The sequence below is a fragment of the Catharus ustulatus genome, chromosome 21 (genome assembly GCF_009819885.2).
Source record: "Catharus ustulatus isolate bCatUst1 chromosome 21, bCatUst1.pri.v2, whole genome shotgun sequence".
Taxonomy (NCBI): Eukaryota; Metazoa; Chordata; class Aves; order Passeriformes; family Turdidae; genus Catharus; species Catharus ustulatus.
The window spans coordinates 6,693,690-6,709,874 of record NC_046241.1 but is presented as its reverse complement, the minus strand read 5'-3'; the positions used below and the strand labels follow the sequence as shown (position 1 = coordinate 6,709,874).

At 47.5% G+C, this 16,185-nt stretch overlaps 1 protein-coding gene across 6 annotated transcripts in view; it reads right to left on the bottom strand.

Moving 5' to 3' along the window:
• The window catches only part of PRRC2B (proline rich coiled-coil 2B), a 46,235-nt gene extending 30,797 nt beyond the window's left edge, over positions 1-15,438 (bottom strand). For 3 of the 6 annotated variants that reach the window (XM_033077183.1, XM_033077188.1, XM_033077187.1), the window contains exons 1-4: positions 15,368-15,438; positions 2,116-2,283; positions 1,028-1,205; positions 723-825 (exon numbers count right to left, since the gene is read on the bottom strand). In XM_033077183.1, the coding sequence (XP_032933074.1) occupies positions 723-825; positions 1,028-1,205; positions 2,116-2,230 (396 nt within the window). In that variant the 5' untranslated portion in view covers positions 2,231-2,283; positions 15,368-15,438. Of the gene's footprint in view, positions 1-722; positions 826-1,027; positions 1,206-2,115; positions 2,284-15,319 lie in introns of all 6 variants that reach the window. The other 3 variants (XM_033077184.1, XM_033077186.1, XM_033077185.1) reach the window with 3 other exon arrangements.
• Positions 15,439-16,185: the final 747 nt, after the last annotated feature.

Sequence of the window (16,185 nt, the reverse complement as noted above, 5' to 3'; positions counted from 1 at the left end):
CTACAGTAAAAATTCTGACCATTTTCACCAACTATTTGCTCAACCTGTACTCTCAGCAAGCTTTCTTTTTTTCTGCTGCATTCCTCCAAATGGTCTCCTTAACCTTCCAGATTTCTTCCATTCTACACCTCAGCTTGAAGGCTACCCTACTTTCTCATGCATTAACCACTCTTCTCTTCAAAACCTAACTCCTATCCTGATTTCCCTGAACCTCAAGGGCTGGGAATTTTTTTTAAACCAGAAGTGTGAAAGCTGCAACACACAGGGCCAGGTCCTTGCACTCTCTGGGACACTTTTTTACTTGCCAGTAGCTTTTTCAGGTCCTAAGACTGGCTACTTCTCCCACATGATCAGATCTCTTCCCATCAAGTCTCATCAGGGTGGGAGCAAGAGCTGGATCTGCTGTCACCAAGTAATGTTTGAATTACAACCAAAGTAGAATTAAAGTGCTAACTAGCCATCCCACATGCCAACCATTTTTTCCTAGACTGCAACTGGACTTACTGCACCCATCTGAGAAATATAGTTCTGTGTATGCTACTTCTGCAACTGCAGCACAACCCTCCTGGTGCACATCAGCTTGGACTCAAGAGAGTCACTTCCACAATAACTGATTATACAGGAGCTTTTTCTTAAGCACGAGGCAACCCAGGCAATTAAAGCCCTCAAGCTGCCTGGGGACAGGGGGAGCAGGGTGGCAATCAGAGACTGCTGGCACCTACCTCCTGATTGATTGACTGTGTCGGTTTCTGTAAATTGGAGACAGATTTCTGCAAACCCTGCTGCGGCAGCGACTCCTGCAGCTGTGCAGCCGTCGCACTGGAACTGAGCACAGACACCAGAGGTGAGACCAAAGGGGAAGGAAGGCAGGAAAACAACTCCTGACAATATAGCAGTTACTAAAAGATCAAGCCAAAACTTGGCTCTGCGTTGGCACAGACAACAGAACTGATCCCTGTAAGGTCTGAGAACAAGCACAGCATAACCACTGCTGCCTGACAAAACCCACCAGAGTCACTCTACCCACCTCTTTTGGTCTGGCTGATCCTGCTTGTTTGCCCATCCTGTACCGTCCTTGGGTACTATAATGATGTTGGGGTCGTTTCCTTTGTTCTCAGACTTCAAGCTAGGCAAATTTGCAGGAGGTGGCATGCGCCGGGCAGCAGCAACTTTCCCAAGACTCTGTAAGCCATGTCTAGGAATAACTGGTGAGAAAGGAACAGCAGCAGGTCAGAGGGCTGTATCCTGCCAGATAAGTAACCTTAATTAGGAAGCTGTGGCTGTGTGCAGCCCAACAGAAGTGGTGCTGCTATGTCAACACACAGGTTGTTTCCCACAGGACCACAGATGCAGCCGTCTGTTGTAGCAGCTGGGAAACAGCTCCTACAGCAGCAGGCAGAAAAATCAAAGTGCTCACAGAGTCTTTTAGGAGGATTTGCACAGGTAGCTCTTTCATTCTGCCAAAGAGAAGCAGCACCACCTTTTCACAGCTTGGGGAAATGGCCACCCAAGTCCATCTCTTAGCAAACAAACAGGTGACCCAACCTAGGAATCCTGAGGTCTCAATTTCCCAGCTCCATCCACCAGACTACATTTATTAAGAAAGTATTTTATTTTCTGTTTCTATTGTCACACCAAATCCAGAGCCAGTGCAGGCAAGGTCATTTTTTTGAATCCATTATCTACTTTTGGTCATATTTCCATTGCAAAAGCAACTCAGGTTCTTTCCCAGTGGTCTTCAGTCCCTGACTGTCACCTCACACAAGGTGTGACCAGCTTCAGGCACTTCAGTCAGCTCAGGTGCCCTGCCCTGGCACAGCCTAAGGCCCTGGGAAAGCTTCCACTCAAGCTGGCTACCTGCCCCCTCTGCAGCAAGGACACAGGCTAAATGAAAGGGCCAAGACTCCCAGTTGTCCTGTGTAATTCCTCTGTCTTCACACTAACAGCAGCACAAAGAGTCACAGACATTTTCCTTTAGGTCTTACTGAAACACAGACTTTGACACCTGCCTAACCCTGCAACCCAGCTGTGTCCCACAGGGTCAACACCCTGAACGAGCTCTGCAACAATGCTGCTGGAAGACATCAAAAGGAGTTTTCCAGAGGTGTTTCTTACCTGTAGTTCTGATAGCTTCTATTGACTTTCCTTTATACTTATCAAACAGGCTGAGAGTCGAGTACTTGCTTTTCCCATCCTTTCCCTTGGTTATTTGCCCCAAACGATCGGACATTGCGATGAAATGTCATCTAGTAAGGAAATTTCTCTGCGCCGCTCCCGATCTGCCTTTTAATGCAAGAGAACCAGGAAAACCCCATCAAACAGCTGAGCCACACACAAGCAAAACACAGAACACACACAACAGGAAGAACTGAACATACCCAGTGAGCATGGACACCAATTTACAAGTTTTAAATCCCTCTTTAGTTACAAGAAGCTTTTGAGCTTTAAGATTCACAAAATGAATGAAAAGAACTGCAGGAACACACTTTTCACCCACATCTTTTTTTCTGCTACTCCACTGCTGAAAGAAGTGAGATTCTTTAAGTGTGAGAACACAAGAGAGGGAGGTCAACAAGTCTGTGCTTTAAAAGAATAAGGCTGACAACAAACAGCTAAACATAAATGCCAGAAAAGCACTCTATCTTTGTATCTAAACCTCGCTGAATTTATCACTGCATTTCCCCTGAAGCCCCAGGTTTGTAATTTAGATTATGGTTCCACATTGGCACAGTTACACCAGCAATTAATGCTTTGACAGCATCACTGGAAAGCAACAGAACTATTTCTCCAAATCCCCTTCTCCCATCAGCTGGCCATGGAAAGAGAGTTAAGGAGTCAGAAGAAAATCTGTTCAACTGTACCAGATTCAGATTCTTGAGCCTGTGAGTTCAGCTGTTCTACTATGAATTCTCCAAACACATTACCAAAAATTAATTCCTCTACTGCTGGCATCTTGAACATAATTTTTAGCTTGAAATATACTTCTCATAAAGGATGTGGTTTGTTAATTTTTTAATCTGATCTCTGCTGGCACAACATGCTGTGAGTAACACCCATCATGCAGGCAATTCTCCCTACTTTGACTTTTTGGCTCTTGGAGCCTGGGATACAGTTGAAACATGCACTGCTCACACTGTACATCAACTTTTGTGTCAGAAAAGACACTCTGCTTACTTTCAAAGGACTTATATTTCATTTTTTGAAAGCATCACTCTGTTCTAAATTTTCTCAAATCTAGGAGCTTCATCTAACCTTTTCTCACATAATTTAGATTTCCAGATTTCTTGTTGTAAAGCCTCTAGCTCAAGTCCAAAACTGCTGGCAGTTTCCTTTTACCATCTGCTAGGTCCCATTCTAGGGTTTCAGCTCTGTGCTGGGAGTAACAAAACACTATATACATGTGTGTGTATATATACACATACACACATCTCAGATCTTCCCACACCTCACATTTTCTAAAACTCACCCAGCTTTCTGAAAGCCTTTTTCCAACAGAGACAGCAATCACTCTTTCTGAAAGAAACTGTATCTGACCAAAGGCTACAATTCCCATCAGCAATGCCTATCAAACACGATTTGCAGGTAAGAGGATTAGTCCATCAAACATTACGCACAAATTAAAGCACAGGCTGTGAACACACTGGATAGAGCCAGACTGGGAATGCAGTGCCAACTGCAACTGGCCCAGCAAAGCCCATCTAAAGGTTGCTGCTGGGGCAGGTGTCTGACCAATAAGCCTGGCATTACACAGCATTTGTTCTTGTACTGCAGGATTTAAACCAGGTCTGGCAGGAGCAAAAAGCCATGGACTCTCTGCTAGGTGTCAGAGAGAGAAAGAAAAGTGTTTTCTGTCCCTCAATAACAGCATCCATGGGATGCTCAGGAAAATCACCTCTGGATCACCACACAGGGCTGCAGCATGAAGGTTTTGTGGAGGTAACAGGGCTGGCTGGCAGCCTTGAGGCACCTCTTCCTACAGAGTAGCAAACAGATCTTTGGCTCCAGTCTGGTTCATCTTTGCTCAGATGGCCACCATGTGCCAAAGAAAACAACAGCTCCTCCCTCACTTACCCATTTGCACTGTATTTTATTAGTAGGACAGACATAAAAGAGAGAGGGAGAAAACACACTGATTAGCATAAACTTGGCAGGAAAATGCAAGTTGGACTGAGAACAATGAGCTTTTTGAAGGGGCAGAGGAGCCCCAGAGCAGAACAAAGAGCAGAGGGTGCTGTGCTGGCAAGAGCACAGCCACCTGTTTTTACAGGTATATTGAGCCTTGCACAGAGAGCCTGGCTCAGGGCCTATCCACACCATGTCAACCCTGTACCAACCTCACAATAAAAGCAGTAAAATCTACTTTGAAGTTTAGATAGCTCAAACCAGATTAAATTAGAAGGTGTTTAAAAATAACCCAACAACAAACCACCTAACCAGATCACGTTCAGGACTTATCTGGTTAACAGAAAAGCCCTGAATTCCTAAAAGTCAGTGTGCAAATAGCACACAGGGCAATGCTGCCAAAGAAAAACCCTGACAACAGTTATGTAACCAGGTCTCAGCTGCCTCTTGATTGCATCTTCTGTCATTAAAAGGATTCAGGAAGAATAAACAACCACTTCACAGCAGAGGAGCTGGGGACATGTCAGGATAAAGCCCCTTGTCAAACTTCCTGGGACAGACAAAACTGTTGTCTGGATAAATGAAATTTACTTTCAACTCCCTTCAATGCTCTGAAGATGTGAAACACAGCTTTGTTTGTGTGTTATGTGCGTGCTCCAAAGGAGACCACGGAGAGGTGAAGCAATTTCCAGTCACTGTGCAGAGGCTGCAGTGGCACCGAGCTGGGTCAGAGCTGCTGGACTGGCAGGACCTTGCTGCCCATCCCTCCTGCCAGCTGCAGAATCCAGCTACTCCACGGGTGTATCAGCCAGGGAGATCACTCAGCACCCAGTTCACCCACAGCACTTCAAAGAGGCCACAGATCCTCCCAAGACAGGCACAACACTGCCCTATCTTCCCATCACACAGCTAAGCAGGGAATCCAGGCAGGGATCACAAAGGCCTTCTGGTCTTGAAGAGCAAAGCCATTTCTGATAAAAATCGTGGTGCATTTAGAACTGAAGTGCCATGTTCATTATTAGCAGAGCTGGAAGCAGAAGGTACATGCTGATGCTGACAAGTGAAAAGTGACAGCCTCGGCAGAGCCTCTGACCTGTGCTCAGGGCCCCCGTGGCCGACAGCTGACCCTGAAGAAAGCAATATCCCCCTGCTACAGAGAAATTGTAAAAAAATCAATCACCAGCATTTCTGCAAGGTTTCTCTCTGGGTTTATAGAGGTCTGTAGGGGAAGGTTTGCTACCAGTTTCAGCATGGAGGGTAGCTTTTTTCATTCTCAGGCCTTGCAATGTCTCCTGCTATATGCAGGGACAGCACCAGGCAGCAAAACACTGAGTGTCTGAGTAATCACAAAACACTGCAGTATGACCAGCTCCATTAGAGATCCCAGGATACAAACAACTGCACCAGGAGCACTTGGGCAGAGAGCTCCACTGCCCAGGCATACTCATGCCCACATTGTACTACTCTGGATCCAATTTTTGGGTATTGACCCTAACTGCCTTTTGAAGGGGTAAAGTCTAACCCAGAAAGCAACAGTGACATTTTAATGTCTTTAAGACATTAGACTTACAAGCATGCAAGAAATGGAGCTACAGCAGGAATCTATCAAGCCTGTCCAGCAAAAAAACCCACATGAAAACCTTGAGTTACTGGCACTGGTAACAACTGGAAACCCCTGAGCTGAAAACACAGTCAAATGGAGGGAGTCCTGACAAACAGGATTGTCTGCAAAGCTCTTTGCAAATCTATGTATGCAGGAGGCTGGGCCGCTGGTGTTTTATTCACAAGACTTCAATGGAGCTTGAGTATCTGGAAGTCAGCCAGCCTTAGCTAAGCAGGGCAAACAGATTTATGAAAGGTAACACACATACTAGAAGGAATCACTTCAGCTACTCACACACCACTGAGCTCTACACCGAGCACAGTCCTGACTACTGCAGATCTTGACTCCTTGCTCGCTTCACAGCAGGAGTCACCCACACAAAACAAAGCAACAGGATGGAAATTAGCAGGGAAAAGGTTTTTCTCCACAAGTAGCGAAATTTCTGACATGTAACTTTATATAAATTGTTCAGAAACTCACGGGTTGGAAGAGCTGAACAGCACTTGCAGAAGAGCAAAGTGTCTGGAGTTACGTTAAACTGAAATACATTGTGGTTCCTAATGTTACCGGCAATGTGTAACTTTTTTAAAAACACAGTATAGCTTTAGGGGAGATTAATGATGTTCACTCTTCTTTAAATACACACACACAGGTCAATTTTACTTGTACTTCCATGGCTGAACATTTATCTGTCAACACAGATACCACTACTTCTGGAACATGTCCCACCAAGAATCACCTATTTGTGAAACACTCAGCACCTGCCTCAGCGATGAAAGGCACCACTGGCTGTCCTTGGGAGGGCTTTGGTGAGACACTGTCACCACCTGCCCAGGACTTGCTGTCAGATCCACTTATATCCTGCAGAAGCCCTGTTTGGGCCATGCAGGGATCACGAGCCTAGCAAGGAAGGGACCAGATGAGCACTCAGGTCCCAGCAAAGATTGCTTAGTAAGGCAGGGAGCAACAGGAGACTATCAGCATCCAAGTACAAAGTCAATGGGATCAATGCAGAAGAGTTGTGCAGCAGGCAGAGACTGTAGCAAGAGTCTAAGCCACAAAAAAACCTCTCACTGTCATTCTACTGCATTACTTCCAAAGGGAGATGCCAAGATTTGCTGGTACACCTGAAAAAGGCCCTGCCAAAACCTGGATGTAGTGCCAGAAAATTGCACCAAATCCTGCCAGACAGGGAGAAGCAAGTCAGGAGTCTGCAGTGCAGAGAAGAGATTACACACCTCAGCACCAAGCTCCTGATTCAGAAGAGATACCCTCCTTGCTTAGCTCAATAGGCATATTTGGTGGTACCAGTTCTTTTATCCTGCACAATTCCAGCTTCTCTCCATCTCCCATGAACCTTGGCTAAGGGAATGAGAGACCAGGATCACATCTACCATGGTTTGTTGCAGAGGTATGCTGTTAATCATGCAATACTGCCGGGAGTCGTCTGCCAGAGGATTTGCCTGCAGTCCAGCCCCATCCTCAGACCTCTAAGTCAAGCTTCCTGGGATTTGTAACAGAGCAGGACTATGAAGAGGAGAAGCAGAGTCTTCTGGACAGTGGATCTATCATTAACCCCATATTGTGGAGCTCTAACATGGAAACAGGGAAGGGGGACAGAAAGGGCATGTCCTGTCTGATGACCTGATACCATTTTCTCAGTTCTGCCTTGACCAAGCTCACCTGCTGCTTCCTCTTCTGAATGTACCAACAGGTTGGGAATCACAACTATCATCAGTGAATCACTGCACATTCTAGAGCAAACAGGTCTTGACAACATCAGGTTTGGCCTTTTTTCTCTGCAAAACAGCTTTTGCAGTGCTGGGAAGGCAGGCAAGGCAAAGGCAGCCAGAGAGGCTGGAATTGTAACTTACTGCAAAACAGATAAAGCAGACTGGAGAATAGCTCAATTGTATTTACACAAAAACATTAATGAGTTCTGTGGTCCTTTCTGTGCGGGCTGGACAGACAATACCACACCCTGGAAAGGAGCCCTGACCTCCAGTAATTGAGGATGCAGACAAAGAAATAGTTCATCCTGAGTATGCAAGACTATGGCACACAGCAAAAAAAAAAAACCCAGTGAGAAGGCTGGTCCACAGCCCACAGAAAGTACTTATGAGATGCTGTGCTCATGAAACTCCCCCTCTTTTACAAGCACCAAAAACCCAAGGTGTGTAGTTAATTCTCTCCTTGAAAGGAATGTCTTTACAACAGCCAGTTTCACCCATTTGCCCCACCATGCTGTAGACAAGGAAGTGACCCACTGTCAGGAAGGTATAACTTTATCTCCAGCCCAAGAGGAAGTGCTGCAGGGCTTTCATAACCTGCAAGGAAGCAGGAAGGTGTCTCATGCAGAACAACCTGGAGGCACCAGCTACCAACATTACACTCCTTACCCTCTCAGCCAGGCCCAGGAGGTGTTAAAGGAGACAAGGCTCAGCACAAATTGAAATAAAAGAGTGTTTCTTTGCTGTTACACATTTCAGAGGCAAAACTCAAGGAGGACAAAGCAGCTCAGTTCAACAAGGATCACCTGTGGCCTCAACAGATCCAGATCCCAACCTCTCTGGTACAGGAGGAAAGGGAAGTGACCTTGTGATCTCCATCAGCTGCCTGCCCAACAAGGCTCATATTCAAGTGCAAATCTCTACCCTTAAGAGCTGTACGTTCACTCTGGCTCCTCTACAACCAAGAGTCAGAGTTGAAACACACGACTCCCAGCCTCCAACACAGATTCTGCCTTTACTCTGCCCTCCTCAAGTTCCTGAGATGTTCCTGAGTGTCCAGGGAGAACACACAGATACAGCATCCCATTCCCTCAACACCAAAACAAGGAGGCTGACCACAAGCAAGCAACTTAAATCCAAATACAGAAGAAATACCTGGCATAATGCTTTGTTGGCAAAACTTATTTAGAAAGATCCCGGCAACATTAGCTGAACTGTAAGGTAAATTGGGCATTTAGGTATCTGAGCAGCAATAACAGATTGTGAGTAAGTGGTGGGGATCTCCTGATGGGTAACAGGACTGGCACTGTCAGTCCAAGTCAGAGTTTTGCTCAACTAAGACTGTAGACAGCAAGGAGCCCCAGAACTCAGGTGCCTGTTTCAGCCACTAAAATCTGTCTGCCATGACCCTCAGAGAAAATGCAGCTCTTCATCAAAAAGAAATAATTTGCAAAGAAGACTCAAACGAGGAGGAAATGCACTGCAGTAGCACCTGCCATGTCCAGAAAGGATCATCCACTGGAATAGAAAGTTCACCCAATCCTTCCTACTGCTCCCCAGGAGCCCACAAGGGCAGGATGCACCCACACAAGCACAAACTTTTCTCAGGCACTGCATCACACCTTAGGTCTGACAGGTGAAAGCAAAGACTCTTCCATCACTAAAAATAAACACCACTGCAAGTAAAGGTTGTGAAAGTCCCTTAGTCCTGACACTTCTGCCTACACAGACTTTTAAAAGTCATCACAGCCATGACACCCATACAACCACGTGAGGCACAGCAAGAGCAGCATGGTGAAACACCTGTGCTGCCAGTGCCAGAACCCAAATGTAAGGCTCCAAACCTTTATGTGCAGCTTATCTTGGAGATCACCACCCATCCAAGGCCACCACTGGAGAATGCTTCTCTGTTAAACGTTTCACAAATCCTTCACCAGGTTGCAAGCTCAGCAATTTACTCCATCTCTCAGCAGTGAACATAAATTTTATTGCAAACAAGCAAAGAGAAAAGCAGAGATGTCACAGCTCCAAGAGATGAAATCGGAGCAAAGCTGGCACTCCTTTGGGTTAACAGTCCTTTTTTCAGGAACAGAAACAGCTCTTTCCACACAAATGCCATCAGCTGTTGAGTAAGCTGCTCTGTTTTCTCTGCAGTCTCAGGAAGGATCACACTGGAATGGGGATGTGGATGTTTACCCTGTGCCTGATGAGCCTCACAACAAAATCTGGACTTTGGTAACACCACTCTCTCAGGTTGTCTGCTGACTTCAGGACCTCATCTCCCACTCAGGTTATGCCCAGAAGGTTTTCTTTATGAAGAGATAAAACCCAATGCTATTGATCAGCAGGCAGCAAATGTCAATCCCTCACTGCACAAGCAAGGGAGAGGTTCCTTTACACCCCTGCTGAGCAGATCCCTCTGGCCTTGTCCCTCCCCGAGGCACTGCTGGGAGCTCCCCTGGCAGGTACATGCTGCAGGGTACAAAGCTGCCCTGCTCTATCAGATTTCCCCCAATTCCCACAGCCATCGAGGCTGATGCAGCTGGTTCAAGCCATCAATAAAATGACAAGCAGTCTGGACAAGGCTGCAGCTCATAAACACTGCAGAGGTTGAAGCTTCCAAGGAAGTCTTCCTCCAGATTCCCTAATCTGAACAGCACTAGGGCAATGCAGCATTGCACAACAATTCTCCTTACAGGAAGCCTATTCATAGGAGCCGTTTGCAGGACAAATGAGTGGATTTAAAGAGAAATTCGATGGGAAAGGGACAGAGGTACAAAGTGATAAGAAAGCACCTTACATGTGTTGTGATTCAGTACTCTGAAGAAAGAAGCTTTAGACATCTTTAGGAAGCTTTAGGTTTTCTGGAGAGCTAAGCAACTCGGACTATGCCCAGGACATCTGGACTGTGCTGAGCCAGACAGGAAGTGAAAACATTTCACAGATGCTTTAATTTACATAGATATTTGCAGTGCATAACTGACAAGGTGTGTAAGCGTCATCACTTCTATTCTCCAGATACGAAAACAACACCGCAGAACTCTGCAGCTATGCTAAGTGGCAGAGCAAGAAATAGAGCCTTCATCTCCCACTTTCTGGGGCTGAAAACCACCCTCTGAATCACACTGCCTGCCTGATGCTGTGGGGCCAGCAGCAGCACGAAGCCCTGCTCCAGAGGAGCTCTGGGAGGAGCAGGTCCTTGCATGCTGGGATGGGGAATGCTGCAAACACCTCCTAATTGAACCACCCCATACACTGCTCTCACTGCAACAGGATCACAGGCATCATTAGAGGCAACACTTAGCTCAGATGCAGAACATCAACACCACAATAACACTCGAGATCACATGAATCTGGTTCTGAATGACGGTTCTTGAAGCTTGGTTATTTCAATAAAAGATAAAACCATAGTTATTACTGAAGCCAAAGCAGGAGCACCTCTTGAACAAGTCCCTACTCCCCTGCCTGCTTCACAGCCCACTCCCAACTCTGAACAAGATCACTCGAGGCTTTTGTGCAGCCTCCCAGCCCACATACAGGTAGGAAGAGCTGAAGAACTCACCCCGCAGCAGAACTCTTCCAAAAAAATCACTATATTCCCACACAGTAAGTGCCTGGGGGAGGCAAAGTCCCAGTGCAAGCTCTTCAAATCTGTCTCTATTCATTCCTTGGAGCACCATCACTACAATTCCCATCTATATGTCTCAATAGCTACCTGAGAAGGATTCCTCCACCAAACCTCATCAGTAAGGGTGTTAACTGTGCAAATACTCTGTTAGTTTACTTCTCTTAAGTGCTACCCACCTGAAATCCGAAGGCTATTGAGGATGCTCCCAACAACTAACTGAAGCCTGGCAGATTTCTGAGATATTACAGTCCAACAGAGTGGGCCTCTTGGCCAGATCTTACAGGGTTGTTAGCAAGTCCTTGCTTCCTTCCTGGTTATTTTTCCCGTATTTCTTCATACTTAAGCTTGGCTCAGCTCCCCATTTCAAACCTAATCATTATCTCTTCCCTTTCACCCAAGGTATGACTTTTCATCAGTCCCCACAAATTAATACCTTCAGTCTCCTAAAGATGGAACAGTGAGCTCACCCCCACTTCCACCTCTTTCAGCCTAACACTCTCCTAAAAATTTAAGTGTTGGAATCAAAACACAGACATTGTATTTTGGCTGCAAGTGAAATAACCCCCTGCAGAACTGCATACACACCTTTTAATGCCTTCTGTCCCCACACACCCCACAGCAGGGCAGGACAAGCAGCTTCACAACCCACCAAAGCCACAGGGAATTAGAGAACAACAACACTAAAGCAGCCTCCAGTCCACTTCACTCCAAATGCTCCCAGATAAAAACCAGATCAGGATTTAACAGCTATACAGATCAGAAGCTGAGCAGTTTTGCTCTGAAATAAACAGCTCCTAAGCTCCAACTGCTCTGCTCCTTTTACACAAGAAGTACATGTGCATGCAGGGAACATCCTGAATTCTAGTACAAGTTACTAACAGAACATGAGCCCAAGATATGTTTCAGTGAGGCTGAACATAATGCAACGTCCTCCTTTAGCCCCATTTTATCCTTGTGAGGGAAGGAAAGCTCTTTAACCAACCCAGATGTGTGTAAAATCCACTCCTAAAGAGTGTTTTCTCTTTGGTAACAGTCATTTAATTTCAGAAGTTAGTAAAGGCTGTTCTGTGGTGGAGAGAGCTGCAGCTCCCCAGTTTTTACCTGCTCTCTGTGCTCTCACCTCATTGTCTGATACCTGACAGAACCACCGCTGTATTCCTTCTGCTCCAAATGCTAAGTTAGCGATAAGGAGCTGTGAAATTATCGACCTATTAGGAGAATGAGCCAGTGACACACGGAAAAACAAAACCCACTTTACAAGGCAGGATCAGTTTAAGAGACAGCTCTGATACTGAGACAACAGCTCAGTGCCAAGTTGCAGAATAAATGAGGAATGTAGTAAAAAGAAACAGGGAACCAGAGAGGTCCAGCCCTTGGAATAAACCCTCTCCCTCTCTCCTAAAGTTACCATACTGTATCACCAAGTTTCTCCTGCTCATACTGTTTCTATTCCTTCAACATAAAAAACCCATCATTTTAAGTGGAAATGCCACTACAGCAAATGAAAAAAACAAATGAAAAAAACAGTAATACAAAACATTTACCATTCTTTTCAGCAGCACTTAAACCTAGCTCGGCTTGCCCTTAAATACTTTCAATTACTCAGGTAAGCACAATGAAGGCCTTGAGCAAGAAGCACTCTTGAAACAGGCAGGTAATTCTGCTCTGGATCATCCCCCAGGCTGCACAGCACAGCTCAGGGTCCGTGTTTTCCTCAGGTGTGACCCCAGCAGCAGAGGGGGTGACACACACGGGCACTGAGGGTTCTGTGTCCTGCACCATCACTCAGGTACCACGGGGAGCTGCGTCACACAAACAGCTCTAAACAGCCCTACCTTTAGGAGGTTGTTCAAACAAATCAGCCTTTGAAGTCCAGGCTTTACACAAAGCTTTATTAAAAGGTTTTATTAAGCTGTCACTGTGAAGTAAAATAACTTTAATACGAAATATTTAAGAATATTACTCATTTATTGAAATAAAAATACTTTTAAAGCCTTCCAGCATGTCCCTTCCAGCATCTTTATGGACTATTTACTCACTTTTCCAGTTTCAGCCAGCTGGCTGAACTGCCCTTTTAAGCTCTCATGCACACACAGAAAAAAGAAGAAGAAAAAAAAAAAAAAGCTCAGAGTGCATCCAAAAAATGCACTGTAAGACCACAGAAAAATTCTCCGAATTTAGAAAAAACAAGGCACTACATAATGACAAATATGGAAACCCATACCAAACACGCGGTTTAATTTCTTTTTTTTTTTTTGTTAAGAAAGGTATCTGTCAAATCATGTAAAATTTGTTTTCTTAGCAGTGAAGACTGCTGAAAGCATCCTCATTTGTGTGATACCTAGTTTATTTAACCATGCAGAAAAGCATACCAGACTAATGAACAAAAAAAAAGGAATCAACTTGTACTCAAGGCACTCAATAAATTAAGCACAAAATCAAAATAAAACCAACAGCAAACATACACTGGCTTGCAAAAACAACAAAGCAGCAACTCCAAACAGTATCTGCAATTCTTCTGAGAATGATTTTTATCTGGCTTTTAAATTTTAAGAAGAACATTATGGGAGAGGTGTTGTTTATTGTAACCCCAAAATATTCTGCTAACTAGGAAAAACTTCTTAAGACAGAGACCCAAAAGAAACAGCATCGCCCATGATGAGCCCACAAAGATCTCATGAAGCACAGATGAGTTCCTGATAAAACCCAGGCTCATTTACTCCAATTCTTCACTGGGAGTGAAAAATGCCTGTAACTATTTCATATTTCCAGTCAGAAATCAGCCTGAAAGCGCCACTTTCCATCCTCTCTTTAAATTCCACTTTCAGAACATGGCCTTAGCCTCCCTACCTCCTCCAGGCGATTTTACTGCCCAGTCTCTGACTCAGAGCACTGGTTTTTGGAACACTGGGGTTTCACTACCCCAGCGACCACTAAACACAGAAAAGGCAACTACAAAAGTAATGTCCTCAGTTTATATCTGAGAAATCTGCTCATCAGGAGTTGATTCTCCAGTCTTGGGCTCTCCAAGACAGGGACCAGCTACTTATCCTTCATGGGAGAGCCATTCCAGTGGAGGTCTCAAGAAAATCCGTAAGACAAAGCTTTACAAAACCAGAACCTCCACTATAAACCTGGATTCAGTGCTACAAGGGGTGGGATTTCCCCTCTAGGACATGATGCAGACACTGCAATGAGCTTACACTTTATACCGTTCCTAGAAAGAAACAAAACTACTAAATTCCTAAACGTTTATGTTTATTGTACCTTATCAGCCCAAACACCAGTAACATCAACATACGAATATCTAGCTGATGAGTAGGTACTCAATGTGTATCTCACCCTTTTTATCACACCCAGAAGACACAAACCAAACAAAACAACTCTCCTAACAAACCCCACAATTCCCAGCTCATTCAGCAGCTCTGACTTTGGAGACCAGGGTATTTTGTAAAGAAAAAAGATTCACAACCAACACGACCAAAAACATCCCCCGAGAAGATGCTCAGCACGTGTCCCAGGACCTGCATTAGGGTTTCCCCAGCTTGCAGCACAGCTGCTCCCACACAGAAACTAGAAACTCCTTCTTGGGAGAAAAAAAAAAAAAAAAAAAAGCCCTAAAACATCTTTCCAAACCTACCAAACGAGCTCTCCCAGCGCACAAACTCCATCCTCGCTCCCCCCCGCCCCAGCCGCATTTCGGCCTCAGCGGCCCTTTTGTAGCTCCCGCACAATAACAAACCGGCCGAGCCTTCTGGATGCCACCCCCCCTTGTTTTGCTGAGACACACACACACACACACGGCGCGACAAAAATATCTTTGTGTCACACTCCAGACGACGAAAAAAAAACAACCTGCCTTTGCGGCGGGGAGCCCCCCGCCCCGGCTGCACCCAGCGGGGAGCGCAGCGGGGCGGGGGCGGCTCGGCCCGGGGGCCGCAGCCCGGACAAGGGGCCCCGAGCCCGGGCGGCCCCGCCAGCGCCACCGGGGATGGGCCCGGCCAGGCCCCGCCGCGGCCCCGTCCCCGCAGGGAGAAGGGGGGCGGTTCGCACAATAAACACCGGCGGCTACAGCAGCGCGAAATTGGGGTGAGCCTCCCCCCAAGCCGCCCGGGGGACCCGCCCGAGCCGGGAGGCCGCGGGGTGCCGCAGCCGCTGGCTCCGGCTCCATTTTAGCGCTGCCTCGTCCCACCTTCCCTCTCCCTCCCCTTCCTCCTCCCCCCCGGCCCCACTCACCGCCCCGAATATCCGCGGCCGCCGCCGCCGCCGGCCCCCGATACCCACCTGTGGTGGTGGCGGGGAGCCGGGGGTGCCTGCGGAGCCGGGTGCGGAGGGGCGATGGGCGCGGGGCGCGGCGGATGGCGGCGGATTGCGCGGGGCGGCGGCGGCGGCTGCGGCCGATCCGGGCACTCGCTGCCTCCTCCTCCTCCCCCTCCTCCCGTGCCGGCCCGGCCCCGCCGCGCAGCGCCACCTGCAGGGCGCCGCCGGCAGCGCGGGGGCGGCGCTGAGGGGGAGCGTCCTCAGAGGGACAGGGGGCGGCTGGAGAGCGGCGTGTGGAGAGCACCGAGGGGATTCGGGGCTGGAGAGGGGCGTGTGGAGAGCACCGAGGGGATTCGGGGTTGGAGAGGGTCCTGTGGAGAGCACCGAGGGGATTCGGGGCTGGAGAGGGGCCTGTGGAGAGCACCGAGGGGATTCGGGGCTGGAGAGGGGCATGTGGAGGGCACCGAGGGGATTCGGGGATGGAGAGGGGCCTGTGGAGAGCACCGAGGGGATTCGGGGCTGGAGAGGGGCCTGTGGAGAGCACCGAGGGGATTCGGGGATGGAGAGGGGCCTGTGGAGAGCACCGAGGGGATTCGGGGATGGAGAGGGGCCTGTGGAGAGCACCGGGGGGATTCGGGGATGGAGAGCGGCCTGTGGAGAGCACCGAGGGGATTCGGGGATGGAGAGGGGCCTGTGGAGAGCACCGAGGGGATTCGGGGCTGGAGCATCTCTCTGAGGAGGAGACACTGCGGGAGCTGGGCCGGGTTAGTCTGGAGAAGGGAAGGCGCTGAGGGGATCTCAGCAATCTGTGTAAACATCTCCAAGAGGTGTCAGCTCAGTGC